This window comes from Micromys minutus, assembly GCF_963924665.1.
Source record: "Micromys minutus genome assembly, chromosome: 4".
Taxonomy (NCBI): domain Eukaryota; kingdom Metazoa; phylum Chordata; class Mammalia; order Rodentia; family Muridae; genus Micromys; species Micromys minutus.
Window position 1 is genome coordinate 29638653 of NC_137973.1, and position 14322 is coordinate 29652974.

At 40.6% G+C, this 14322-nt stretch overlaps 1 protein-coding gene across 2 annotated transcripts; it reads left to right on the forward strand.

Annotated features, from left to right (window-relative positions):
- Nucleotides 1–4002: 4002 nt before the first annotated feature.
- TDRKH (tudor and KH domain containing) lies at nt 4003–11974 on the forward strand (the record flags this gene model as incomplete). Of its 2 annotated transcripts, XM_080915521.1 has the most annotated exons (13): nt 4003–4126; nt 4842–4948; nt 5654–5843; nt 6858–6997; nt 7087–7408; nt 9140–9300; nt 9435–9607; nt 9760–9824; nt 10140–10291; nt 10467–10568; nt 11153–11246; nt 11663–11754; nt 11920–11974. In XM_080915521.1, 12 exons carry the CDS (start codon nt 4003–4005, stop codon nt 11710–11712), a joined length of 1680 nt encoding a protein of 559 aa, XP_080771647.1. The 2 variants fall into 2 exon arrangements, with proteins under 2 accessions (XP_080771647.1, XP_080771648.1); XM_080915522.1 differs by lacking the exons at nt 7087–7408; nt 9140–9300; nt 9435–9607; ... (4 more) ...; nt 11663–11754; nt 11920–11974 and having other exon boundaries at nt 5654–5743; nt 6858–6959.
- Nucleotides 11975–14322: the final 2348 nt, after the last annotated feature.

The window sequence follows — 14322 nt, forward strand, 5'->3', positions numbered from 1 at the left end:
CCGCAGCATACCTTTCATCCCATTAAGGAATTTACATACAAGCAGCTGAGAGCCACATCAAAAAAATTAAGAAAAAATGTATTCATTCAATAATCGTTGGTTGGTTATGGTATGCTAAGCACTGAAGAAGGAAAGAAAATTTGTACTCTTGAGGAATTTACATTCTTAATGTAGAGATGAGAAAAAATCTTGCAAGTTATCAAATAACTTTTAATCATAGCGATATGGAAAACTACTGGAATGTTTTGAGAGGAAACTTTGTAGTTTAAGGATAAGCTGAAAGGATGATAGCAAATATGGTGATATAATTAAGCAATTGTACTAATATAAATACAATTTCACACACAGTGAGAATTGAACTGTGGGCCTTGAACATTCTAGGGAAGTACTGTACCACTGAGCTACATCCCAGCCTCATAGTGTTAAAGAGCAGAAGAATAAAGAGTGGTCAGAGTAGAGTGAAAGGTTACTAACAGCTAGGTGTGGTGGCAGATAACCTAGCCACTTAGGATGCTGGGATAGGAGGACCACAAACCCATCCTGAGCCTCTTGGTTCTATGCCAACTACCTAATAAGACTGGCTTAGAAAAGAAAAAAAAAGAAAAAGAAAAAGAAAGTGGTTGGATACAGACCCATAGTTTAGGAGGAAATGTCTAAGTAGATGTACAAACTGGGGAGTTATAGACCATAGATGGTATCTGAAGCCATTAATGAAACTTGATGAGATCACCCAAGAAGTGAGGTAGAACACAGAATTGGGGGAAAAGATTGGTTCCTGGTCGTTCAAGGGGGCAGGTTGCAGTTTGTTAGTAATAAAATAGATTCATGGACTCCTCCCCCTCTCTCTCTCCCTCTCCCCCTCCTCCTCTCCCCCTCCCCATTCCCCTCTATGCTTATTTCTTTCCTATCTAGTGGTATGGGGTGGAACAGGGCAGGGGCAATAAAGGGTGGGAAAAAGAAGACCTCACAAAGTAGCGAAGACCAGCTACAGACCCTTTCAAAAACATTTTAAAGACTGGAAGGCATGAACATGCTGCACACCTATAATCCCAGCAGTTGAGAGACTGAGGTAGAAAGTAACTCAAGTCCAGGACCAAGCTGGGCTACAGAGAGACCAGGGTCACAAAAGAAGTGAGATTGGGGATATAGTTCAGTAGTAGAACATTCACCCAAAATATGGGAGGGAGGAGAGGAGGGAGGGAGGAAGGAGGGAGGGTAGGTAAGGACCACTGCCTAACATCTACGAGTTCCTAGGGGAAAAGGACAATGAAAAGAGCATATCGCATGCTGTACTAGATACTGTGGCAAAGTCAGGTTATAAGAGAACTGAAAATTGATCTTTGGATTTAGCAATATAGTCGCTGGTGACCTTGATGAGCAATAGGAGTGTGTTCAAGAAGAGAAAAAAGGACAGATATATTACTACCTTTGTGGTCTTGTGCAAAACAAAAGCAAGGGGGAAATGGAGAGCAGTTGGGGGAAATAAGACTCAAAGTGTAGTTTCTAAAAGGAAAATGTTCTGGGGCTGAAGATATGGCTTAGCAGTTAAGACCCAAGTTTGGCTCCCAGTACCCACATCAGACACCTCAAAACTACCTGAAACTCCATCTACAGAAGTACAAATGTTTATGACCTCCTTGGATACATGCACACACATAATTAAAATATTTTTTAAAAAGAGTTCAAGGCCAACTTCAGGTACATGAAACCCTGTTTAAAAAGAAAAAAGAATGAAAGAGTGGGGATGGAGAAGGAAGCATTAGAAAATTGAGATACTCTGAAGCAATTGTGGGAGTTTAGACATGTGGAATAAGAAATTGCAGTGGGGAAGATATTTGCTGGACAGCAAACTGAAGTACAGTCATATTCATTACAAAGCTATTAAGAAAGCTCAATGAGATATGATATGCCTCTGAAGTGGAACAGGTGAGGCACTGTGGGAAATTTTAGGCTGTAGATAGCAGTTGAAGCTACAGATGTCAGTGAAGTTGCCTAAAGAGAGCAATAACATTAACAGTGTATAGAAGGCACTGAATGACATAGGCCCCACACTCAGGCCCTGCTAGGCAGGGAAACAAGACAACCCAGAGAGGGGTCTAAAAACGAAGGGGGCGTGTAATGAGAGCTGCCTTGCTGCTGTTGCAGAGTGGTAAGGTAAGGCTTCATGTAGGTCATCTGGGCTAAGTACTGCTGAAGAAGCTTAGTGGCGCTCCAGTTTACTCTTAATTGCACAGTATAAAGAAGGCAGATGGTGGCCAAAGAGAAGGCTCAGTGGTTGAGAGCACTTGTTGCTTTTGCAGAGAACCAGGGTCAAGTTTCCAGCACCTACATGGTGGCTCACAACCAACTGTCATGCCAGTTCCAGGAAAGCAGACACCCTCTTGTGGCCTCCACAGACAGGCACTTGTACTCAGTACTAAAAGGCAGCATCCTTTGATGGGGAATTTTAATTAAATCAGCATCATAAACAGTTGCTTCCTGGTGTTTAGCCACTGCCTGAAACAGGCAGTTGAACACAAACAGAAATACAGGTGTCTTTTGCTTGGTTCTGAGACAGTGCATTTCCCCAATGTTTAAACATATTCATATGCCCAGTTATATAATTCTAAATATAAAACCATTCAATAGGTGATGCCTCCATCTTTGTGGAACATTGAACATTTCTAGTTAATTACAATCCTATCTTGAGAAAGGAAAAGCAGTGATAGCATTTATGCATCTAGAATCGTTATTTTTATTTTTTAAAGATTTATTTTATGTATATGAATACACTGTTGCTGTCTTCAGACAATAGAAGAGGATATCAGATCCCATTGCAGATGGTTGTGAGCCACCAATTGGTTGCTGGGATTTGAACTCAGGACCTTTGGAAGATCAGTCAGTGCTCTTAACCACTGAGCCATCTCTCCAGCCCTAGAATTGTTATTTTTAAAAAGATCACTTCCAGTTTACTATAAATCACTCTTACTTAAATTAGTAAACAGTCTGGTAAGAATGTTATGTTACTTACTATCTGTAATTATGATCTGTATTATAGTGTGTGAATTAAATTATGGTACACATTAAAAGCCATGAGACATTTGTTTTGTAATAAAGCAGTGGAGTGACTTTTTAAGATAAACTATTAAGTCTGCCCTTTCTCCTTCTTAATACCAGTGAAGATTCCCTCACCCAGGAATGTACTTTTTGGAGTTCTCCAAATACTCCATCAATGCATCATTTCCCCAGATGATGCCTTTGTCTTGTTGGCATCTGTATTCGAGACACCAGCAGCCCAGGCAGACCATGGGGGTTTTGTCCAGTCTTATGTTTGCCTTCCTTCCACAATGCCACTCTGGACACACTTCTGAACAAAAATGTTCTTCCCTTTCTCAACAGCACCTATTTTTAATTCACTCTGCTGCTCAGCACCACAAATGTCTGACCTGAAGACGGGCATCCTGTTCTCTACTATATGTGGGTTTTTTTATTTTGAATTTTTTCTTTGTATTTAAAAATAATTTAATTTATAGTTCTCCTTCAGGAAAAAAAAGTGATATGTGTGTTTATATAATTTTATGTACCTTAGCTAACATTTTTTAAAGTACCCTAAGACTTTTCCTGTGAAATAGGTTTTTTTGTCTGTTTTTGATGTTTTGTTTTGTTTTCACTGGAGCTTTTAAAATGGGAAGTAGTATTTTTCTTTCATTCTTTCTTTTATTCTAATTTTTGTTGTTTTTGAGATCTTGTTTCTCTCTTTTTATCCTTGGCTGTCCTAGAACCTGCTCTGTAAACCAGGCTGGTTTTGAACTCACCTGCCTCTGCTTCCCAAGTGCTAGAATTAAAGGCACGCAACACCACCACCTGGCTTAGTGGAGTTTTATGTTTGTTTTTGTTTTCCAGTACAGTGTGTTCTCATTTGTCTTTTCCAACCAGACAAGTGGCAAAAACAAAAAAACAAAAACAAAAACCCTACTTCTTGATTTGTTTGTTTCAGGATGTTAAGTCAGAGTACAGCAGAAAATGTCCACTGAACGAACTTCATGGACAAACCTGTCCACTATTCAGAAAATAGCCCTGGGCCTTGGAATTCCAGCAAGTGCAACAGTTGCCTACATCCTGTATCGTCGATATAGGGAAAGCAGAGGTATGAGGTGAACCATGCAGTGCTTACAGTAAGTTAAAATGAAAGGTTTACTTGCCACAACAGTACTGTTTGTTGAAATATAATTGGTTTTCTGTGAGAAACATGAAAATATGTCATCTCTTTCTTTGTCATTAGAAAGCTAGTTTATAAAGGGAACTCATGATGTCATTGACTCTCCCCCATACAGAACCAACTCTGATTTTTAAATGTGGACTCACTCTGCTGCTTCTCTCCAGCTGTCAAATGATAGGCAACAGCTAGACCTAGAGAACAGTCACAGAAGTGACTAATATAAAAATAAGTTCTTAGACTAATGAAAGCCTAGAAAACCCTAGCCGTCACTGTTCTATAGAAGCCATGTCTTAGAGTAGTATCCTAAAAACTCACAACTTTTGTTCTCCAGAATCTTCTTTTCCCATATTAACATCTGAAATAGTATCCCAAAGAAAATGCCAAATGGTCTTTGGAGGAGGGCAGGTAGAGTGCTGGGGATTGGGATTCTCCCTCTGTGCGCACTGCACCTTTACCTCTAAGCTATACACCCATCCCCAGCTCTGGTCTCAGGGGACTTTCTAATTCACACTCAGTTGTTATGTCTTGAATTGTGGTAAGATCCACAGTTTATCTCTTAGATTAGTGTCTCTGACAGCCTAATTCAGGGGAGGGACAGTAGTAGCTTTAACATATTCAAGTCTGGTCTGCCATGTCTGCACAGAAGAGAGACTGACATTTGTTGGAGAAGATGACATTGAGATAGAGATGCGAGTTCCTCAGGAGGCTGTGAAGCTCATCATTGGTCGGCAAGGAGCCAATATTAAACAAGTAAGTGTATGAGCAGGCTGATAGCTTCTTTCCCAGGCATCAGATCTATTTATTGACTCCTTGTTTCCTTCCTCTGACTACATTTTACAAAACACCCATGATGCACATGTTTTTAAAAGAAAAAAGTTACATGGACTAACTAAGCTAACTGTAATGTTTTTTCTTTTAAAAATGAGAACTTCTCCTTAGATGGTAGGTGACTAAGCTTGAAATGGTATTTGATTGGATTGTTCTTAACTTGATATAGCATGAATATTTTTATTAGGTAGTTAATGAACTTTCATTAAACGACAGTAATGAATTGTTGCCTAGATATTCTTCCATCTTCCATTGTTTAGCTGAAATGTCAAGAAAACAAATCATTTTGCTGGGAATGTGGGTCATTGATAAAGTACTTACTAGTATTGGGAATATTGGGGTTGGTTCCAGAGAAAGAGAGAGAGAATTTATCTTTATTTGCCAATCCAAACAAAATTAGAGAGCAAATGGATTTAATGACAGAGAGAAATGGTTTTAAATTAACTACCATTTGGATTACCTTTGTTATTAATATTAAATTATAAACACAAATAAATGAGGGCTATTAGTTGCCCTTGATTTAGCTGAGTCCTATGGCCAGCTCCACCTGTCTGCCCAGAGTTTGATGGAGTGTCCTCAGTTAGTCCCAAGTTGAATTTCCTTAAAGTGTGTGCGTCCTCTCTACAGCTGCGGAAACAGACAGGCGCTCGGATTGATGTGGACACAGAGGATGTAGGCGATGAGCGAGTGCTGCTTATCAGTGGTTTTCCTGTTCAGGTGTGCAAGGCCAAAGCAGCAATCCACCAGATCCTGACAGAGAACACCCCGGTGTTTGAGCAGCTCTCAGTCCCCCAGAGATCTGTGGGCAGGATCATAGGTACCACTGGACAGCTTCCTCTGCTGTTTGCTTTATTCTTTACCTTTGCCTGTCTTTTCCATATTTCTGAGGGTTTTCCTGGCCTCCCCTTCACTTTGTTAGGGAAAAAAGACACATTTAGTTCAGAACTTTACTTTCTTTTTTTTTTAAAAAAAAAAGAGTCAAGAAGCAGTATGATCAGAGTCTTTCAAACAGGTTTGTATGGGTCAGCAGGATGGCTCAGTGAATAACTGATAACCTTAGTTCCATCCCCAGCCCCATGGGAGGAAAGAATCCAGTCACCCTCTGACCTCCACACACGTGCTGTAGTACACTCTATTCCACACAAACACACACATTTACACAGAAAATAATAAAGAGTTAATTTTTTTAGATTTATTTATTTATGTAAATACACTGTCATTGTCTTCAGACACACCAGAAGAGGGCATCATATTCCATTACAGATGGTTATGAGCCATCATGTGGTTGCTGGGAATTGAACTCAGAACCTCTGGAAGATCAGTTGGTGCTCTTAACCACTGAGCCATCTCTCCAGCCCCAAAACTTAATTTTTAAAAATAGGCTTTTATAGGGATGCTAGAGATGCCCAGAGTACCCTAGACCTTAGAAGACAGTGATTAAGAGAGTACCTGTTATGCTTTTCCCTGGACCATTCTTTAGTACTGCTATTAGAGACAAAGAAATGTCCTGTCCTCAGTCTAGGATTCTGATACACCCTATACCATGTGTCTTACAGATGAAAATATAAAGTATAGTTGCTTTGTAGCCAGAAAGTAGAAATGACTTGAAGTTAATCTATTCAAAACATAAGTTTAAATAGTTGAAATAGAGTCTTATATTCTCTTTTTCTCCTGTAGTTATTTAAGTAGCTCCTTATTTCCCATTTACTGCCTTACATTCATTCAAATTGGTTATGAACCTACTCCTTTTTGTAACATGCACAAAGTAGTGATTTCTCTTATGGTGATTGTTGCCCTAGAAGAAAGCACAAGTTTTTCTGTGTTCCTGTAGGGAGAGGCGGTGAGACGATTCGTTCTATCTGTAAGGCTTCTGGAGCCAAAATCACTTGCGACAAAGAATCAGAGGGAACGTTATTACTCTCACGACTTATAAAAATCTCAGGGACACAGAAGGAAGTGGCAGCAGCTAAGGCAAGTATACTTGAGAGTCAGGGCGGCCCATCTGGCCACCCTGTCAGTATCTGACTACACAGAAGTAACTCCTCACTTGTTTCCCACAGCATCTGATACTGGAAAAAGTTTCAGAAGATGAGGAGCTTCGGAAGAGAATTGCTCATTCTGCAGAAACCAGAGTCCCACGAAAGCAGCCAATCAGTGTGAGGAGAGAGGACATGACAGAGCCTGGTGGAGCTGGAGAAGCAGCTCAGTGGAAAAATACCAGTTCTAGCATGGGACCAGCTGCACTCCTGGACGTTCCTCTCCGCAAAGGAGGTGGTGATATGGTTGTTGTAGGACCAAAAGAAGGTTCCTGGGAGAAACCTAATGATGACAGCTTTCAGAATTCTGGTGCCCAGAGCAGTCCAGAGACGTCCATGTTTGAAAGTATGTAATGAAGAGGAGCCTATTAACCATATGAAAGACAGGAATACTGGATTTAACTGGCCTAAAGTAGGAAAACATTAAAAATCCTGTTTTTGTAATTTCCATCTCTGTCATCATAGATACTGCCTTTCTGGTAATACTTTGCTTAGATTAATACCAAACATTAATAATAAATTTTGAGTACAGCTAGTAAAGGAAAATAAGATAGAAGAAACAGATCTGAGTAATACATGAAATAATTAAATTTTTATTATATCTTCTTTCTACACATATTTTGTGTGTATGCGCCCCCCCCGCCGTGCATGTGTTTGTGTTTGTGCACACGTGCACATGAGTGCATGTATGTACTGTGCTCTATGTATCCATGCAGAGATGGGGTGGAGTGTGTGTCCATGTGATTGCATGTATACATGTGCAGAGGCTAGAGATCAGCTTTTTGTGTTGCTCCCAAAACCATTCGCCTTTTTGTTTCAGATGAAGCCTCTTCACTGGGATCTAGAGCTTGCTGATTAGAATAGGCTGACTGGCTTCTGAGCCTCAGGAATCCCCCATCTCTGCCTCCCTAGCACAGAGGTTGGGATTACAAGCATGTGCTATCATACCATGATCTTTATGTGGGAGCTGGGGACAGTCCTCATGCTTGCATGGCAAGTACTTAACCAACTGAACCATCCTTTTTTCTTAAACACTTATCTTAAATCATATTTTACTTTGTCTTAAGAAATTTCATATGAATACGCAATATTTCTTGCTATCTACAGTTCCCCTGTGCTCCCCCAATACATCTTCCTCCCAACTTCATTTATTTATAATCCCTATATCTAGTTAGTGCTACCCATATTTGTATGAGTGTGGGGCCATCCACTGGGGCTTTGGTAACCTATGAGTGGCTACATTCCCAAAGAGAAGTGACTCTTTGTCCCCCAGCATCCCACAACTGCCAGTATTTCCTCAGCTAGGCATAGGGCCTCAGGAGCCCCTCCCTGATGCATGCTGGGATTGTAACTGGCTTGATCTTATGCAGATAACCACAGCTTCTGAGATTGCATGTGTGCAACCATATAATATCCAGAAGACACATTTTACAACTCTTCATACTCTGGTTCTTAAAATCTTTCTGTCCCCTCATTCATAGTGCTCTCTGAGCCTGGGCAGGAGGTGGGAACTGGGGCTGATGTCGATCTCCCATTGTTGCTAAGCACTATCTAAGCGTACTTTATTGCATAAGAAATTCTCCGCCCAGTTTTTATGTTGCCTGTATACTGTTTCTAAATGTCATTGAAGAATGAAATGGCCATCAGTTTCCTCTTCTATGCAAAGGTTTTACCTTGAACAAAAAAGGGCAGAGCCCCTAAAGGTATATTAGTGGGCTTGCCTAGGTTCACATAATACATCCCTGGTAGAATAGAATCTGGAATGAGAAGAATTGCTGTCTGTGTACTTTGTTATTGATCCTGCCAGACCTAACAGAAGGCTTAGCCTTGACAATAATTGATGCCTCATTTGAGTATGTGAAGAATGAAAATATAAACCTAGTTACATTAGAAAGGCATAGATAATAAGTACCTTTCTTCAGGACATTTTTATATGAGTCACCAAATTGTCTCTCTAACCATTTCTAAAATGGTAAACAGCCACTGGGTATTTGAGTTTTTCATCTCCCTGTTGCAGACTCCCCATTCCAATCAAAGATGGTACTGATATGGTCACCATCCTTACCCCTGTGTTCAGTTCCCAGTCCTGACTTCAGTTTCCATGCTGATGAGTACCTAGAAGTCTACGTTTCTGCTTCTGAACACCCTAACCACTTCTGGATCCAAATCATTGGTTCCCGCAGCCTACAGTTGGATAAACTTGTCAGTGAGATGACCCAGCACTATGAGAATAGTCTGGTGAGTTGCCATAGGGAAAAAGCTAGTCTGGGCCTTTTTTTTCTCAGTGCAATATGTTGCCTTCCTGCTATTATTCTATTTATTGGCCACCACTTCATGATAATCCCTTCTTGGCTTCCTATCCTCACATATAGCCTGAAGATTTGACTGTGCATGTAGGAGACATAGTAGCAGCACCTTTATCTACAAATGGTTCCTGGTATCGAGCCCGGGTTCTTGGAACCTTAGAAAATGGAAACTTGGATCTCTACTTTGTTGACTTTGGAGATAATGGAGATTGCCCACCGAAGGATCTCAGGGCTCTCAGGTGGGTGCAGAAGCCAGTATGGAATCTTCTAGAATCCCAACTGTTGACTTACTCCTGGCCATAAAGTTGTGAGCTATTGGCACATATCATCAAGAGGATTTAAAAAGGAACATGTGATGCCCGGGATTCTAATTTGAATTTCTTCATTTTAGGAGTGACTTTCTAAGCCTTCCATTTCAAGCAATAGAATGCAGTCTGGCACGGATTGCCCCCTCAGGTAAACCAGTCATGCCACCTATTGATTTTAACTCCAAATGAGTAACTTCCATACAGTACATAAAAGAAATTCTCATATTCTCAAGCTTTTTGAGTTTTTGGAGACTTGGGTGCCTTTTCCTTATCAGTACTAAAAAGCACAGAAACTTGCTTGGCAGTCAGATGCCGACCCACTGGAGAAGAACGTAAGTATATTCCGGGGAAGAAAATTGTAGTTTCCATTTCTCTTCAGGCTGAGTTCCTACTCTAACCAGCACTGACCTGCCCTTATCTCCTCTAAGGCTCAGCCACCTTTTCCCCTATGATCTTTTTCCAGGTGAAGAGTGGGAAGAGGAAGCTCTAGATGAGTTTGACAGACTCACTCATTGTGCTGACTGGAAGCCTCTGGTGGCCAAGATTTCTAGCTATGTCCAGACTGGAATTTCAACTTGGCCAAAAATTTATTTATATGATACCAGTAATGGGAAGGTAAGGGTGAGATTCATACACTGCTTATTGCATCGTCCATATTTTCTATCCCAGAAACCCTTACCTGATAACACTTCTACTTTGAAATATCTGCTAACCATCTCATCCCATTTCAGTTGCAAATTTGCTCTCCCTTGCAAGAGAACACTCATTTTTTTTTTTTTTTTATTTTCAGAAGCTTGATATTGGACTAGAATTAGTTCGTAAAGGATATGCAGTTGAACTTCCTGAAGACATGGAAGAAAATAGAACTGTCCCAGATATGTTAAAGGACATGGTAAGTCATTTCATTTAAGGTGCTTCTTCCAGGAAAGTCTAATGTTTAGAGGCACAATAAAAGTATGTAGTCATAATATTTTATCAATTTTACAAGATTTTAGTGAGTTTTCATATGTGTGTGTAGTTATGTGTGTTTTGCCTACATGTATATCTTTATACCATATGCATGTAGTGCCTGAGGAAGCCAGAAGAAGGTTTTGGATCCCCTGGAACTGTACTTGACAGACTTGTAAGACGCTGGAAGGTTCTGGGAACTAAATCTGGGCTATCTGGAACAACAGTACTGTTAGTCTTTTTGTCATCACCATAGCCAATTTTGTGTGTGTGTGTGTGTGTGTGTGTGTGTGTGTGTGTGTGTACCCAAGAAGGCAAGAGGCATTGGATCTCCTGAAGGTGAAATGACAGGAGATTGAGTCATTTAACATGGGCTGGAAGTCTGTCTCAAGGTTTACTTCATTTTTCAGGCTGATTAAAGACATACTTTCTCAACAGCCAAAAACTGCCTTAACCAGTACCTACGACCAAAATGATAGGCCACCAGTCAAGAAACTTTTTACTTTTTCTCTTCTTCCATGCCATAAGGCCACAGAAGATGATTCTCTTGCAAGCATACTCACTGAGACGAAAAAGAACCCTGAAGAGATACCACATACCCTGTCCTGCCTCAGCTTATCAGGTATAAACAGCCATAATTTTATACAATATCTGTAAAAATTACCTTTTTATAGTCTATCCAGATTAGGAAGGTTGAGTTGAAACTTGGTTTTAAGACTGGGGAATGTGGCTTGGTTGATAGAGTACTTGACTAGCATGCACACATCCCTGGATTATATTCCCAGATGAGTATGACACACTTAGAAGAGGGACATATATATACCTGTGATTCCATCATTGGTGAGAGGAGGGAGGAGTATCACTAGGTCATGGTCATACTTGGCTACATAGAATTTGAGGCCAGCCTACACTGCATGAGATCCTATCTAAAACAGAAAACCACCCATTGGCTCTTAGGACAACCACCCATTTTTCTCCTGAGCCTCACTGGTAGTGCCTGCTAGAATAAGGCAATCTTACTTCATTTCTGCTTGGTAGAAGCTGCCTCTATGTCTGGTGATGATAACCTTGAAGACGACTTATTCTGAAGTCTGGGCTTCAGCTGCTGGATCAGCCATTCGCTTTGCTGTGTGAGTGGTGCTGTCATCTATCTGTAGCAACAGGAAAGTAATGGGGGTGACAACACCCTCTTCCCTGTGCTCCTACTTGTGTACATTTCTCTGCAGCATCTTTGATGCAGCTTAACTTGTTCTCAGAGTCCTTTTAAGTTTTTCCTGTCTCTATGTCTTTGGCAGGGTGTGGTGCCAGAAGAGAAGAGTCTATGATAGAGAGATCCATGAAGTCCTTCACTCCACATGATATGGCTTGCTGTGGGTCAACTCCATTTCTGTTCCACTGGACTTAGCAGAAAGTGACAGACGGAGACAAATGGAGACAGATTTCTCCACTTCACTCTTCTGGTTCCTCCCCTGTCTTTCAATGTTTGAATGCTGCTGTATAATCCCCAGCTTCTTCATATCAGGTTCAGTTCCTTCTGCCAGTAATAATTTGCATTACTGCTGGGCTATGTTCTTTTTGAGGCTGGGAAACAGCCAAGGTTTGGGCATTGGAAGTGATGATTCTGCAGATTTCTGACTCACCTTATCAGGTGACTTATATATATACTTATAGGAAGTATTTGGTGGAATCAGAAGACTGCAGTTATCAGGAGATAAGGCAAAAAATCATCACAAATATATTTAAAAGCCTCATAAAAGGGAAAGAGAGTACTACCTCTCACCCTCAGTTGCTGAGGTTATTGGAGACAGGTTTTTTGAAACAGTCCTCCAGCTATTTCTTTGTGAACTTTAGTTAAAATACAACTAGAAGAAAGAAGCAACGTAGGAAATGTTGTAAACTGCAAATGTGTCTATGTATACACACAACTAGAGAATGTATAGTTATGCTTAAATAATTTGGGGAATTGTTTGCTAAATAAAGTTCTCAAAAAAATTATCTAAAACCACATACTCAGTCACACTTGGAAGTAGGCCTGTGGGTAAAGTCCTTGGTAGTAGTTACCAGCACCTCACATACAGAGGCGTCTTGAAGCAAATGCTCTTCCCATACAAGCATTCACACTCTTCCCCTTAAGTCACTGCAGAAGTCCACCACTCCCTCAGAACCATAATCATGTTCAGCTATGTACACAAAACCTGCTTACACTGTGAGAGAAGGCCTGTATTAGGATTCTAGAAATCTGGGTTCTAGAAGTAGATCTTCACTACAGACTTACTTTCCTTCTTGCGCCTTTCTATTGCTAACAGTATTGCAAGACACCACTAAAACTTGTGACAGTACTTTAAATCAAATATGAATGCACAATGATAAAACAAATGAACTTTAGGAAACAAGGCAAGGTAAACTGGGAAATCTAAGATGAACACGTGGATGCCTCATATAGGCTCCTTTAAATTCTAGGGTTAGTAGCCATGCCTGGTGTCCCAGGCCTATACACAGCTACACTTTTGAGGCCAGGGCAAGAAAGTGAAAGGCTGTGCCTGAACAACTTAGTAAGATGCTATCTCAAAAAGAGGCTATGGATATAGCTCAGTGGTATAGCACTTCTGTGTTGTTTACAACATCCCAAGTTCAGAATTTTTGGGACTAGTTAGCAGAAAGGCACCAAGGAAAGAGCAGTTTGAGCATCTCTTATACTCCTAGGAAGCCTAGACAGGCTCCTATTCATGTTCCAGGTATGTTCAGCTTGGCACTGGAGTTACTACACAACAGACTCTAGAGGCCACTTGGTCTTTAGTTTCCTTGGTGCTTCTTTCCCTCAGGGATGGATGTCATAAGACCTGTAGTTCATTGTGTATAAAGCCTATTAAAACCAATTATTTGGAGCTGAAAAGATGCTCAGAGGTTAAGAATACTATCTACTCTTGTAGAAAACCCAAGTTCAGTTCCCAGTACCTACATGGTGGCTTACAACCATCTTTTAATTCTAGTCCCAGGGGACCTAGTTCTCTCTTCTAACCTCTGTGTGTACCAGGGATGCGTGTGGTGTACATATATACATATAGGCAAAACATTTATATACATGTCTAAATTTTTTAAAAGATACAATTATGGTACACACCTGTTCTCAGCAGCTGAGAGGTTGAAGTTGAAGAATTAACTTGAGATTGGCCCTTGCTACACAGTGTGTTAGAGGCCATCCTGGGCTACATGACACCCTGTTCCTCCCCTGCCCAAATGTTCATTATATCTTGTGAGTTTATATTTCATCTTGTGGGTCCTCTGCTGTTTTCTAGTACTTGCTGTTGTCTGAAATGCCCTCTTGTTATCTCCTGTAATGCTTTCCTTAGGATATATGTACTTTCTCTGGTTTTCTTCACATCCAAAGAGAAGGAATTGGCATATGTCTCCAGTTTGAATTGAAATACATAAATGCATCCTAGCAAGGTTTAAGTCTTTCTGAATATATTTTGACAGATGTTCAGTAAATGAGAATGGAAAACTGGTTTAGGAATAAGGAGAAGGCCAAGGAAGCCCTTCCATCTTCCATGTCTGACTAGGTTCCTCTGATTTTCTTATTTCCTATGTCATGCAGTGAATTTGTCTGTGTAAGGGTTATATTTCTCCAACGATCCATTTCCCCCAAGAAATAGCAAACACTTTGATTGCACTACCCTTTATTTCCTAGGATGGAAGGG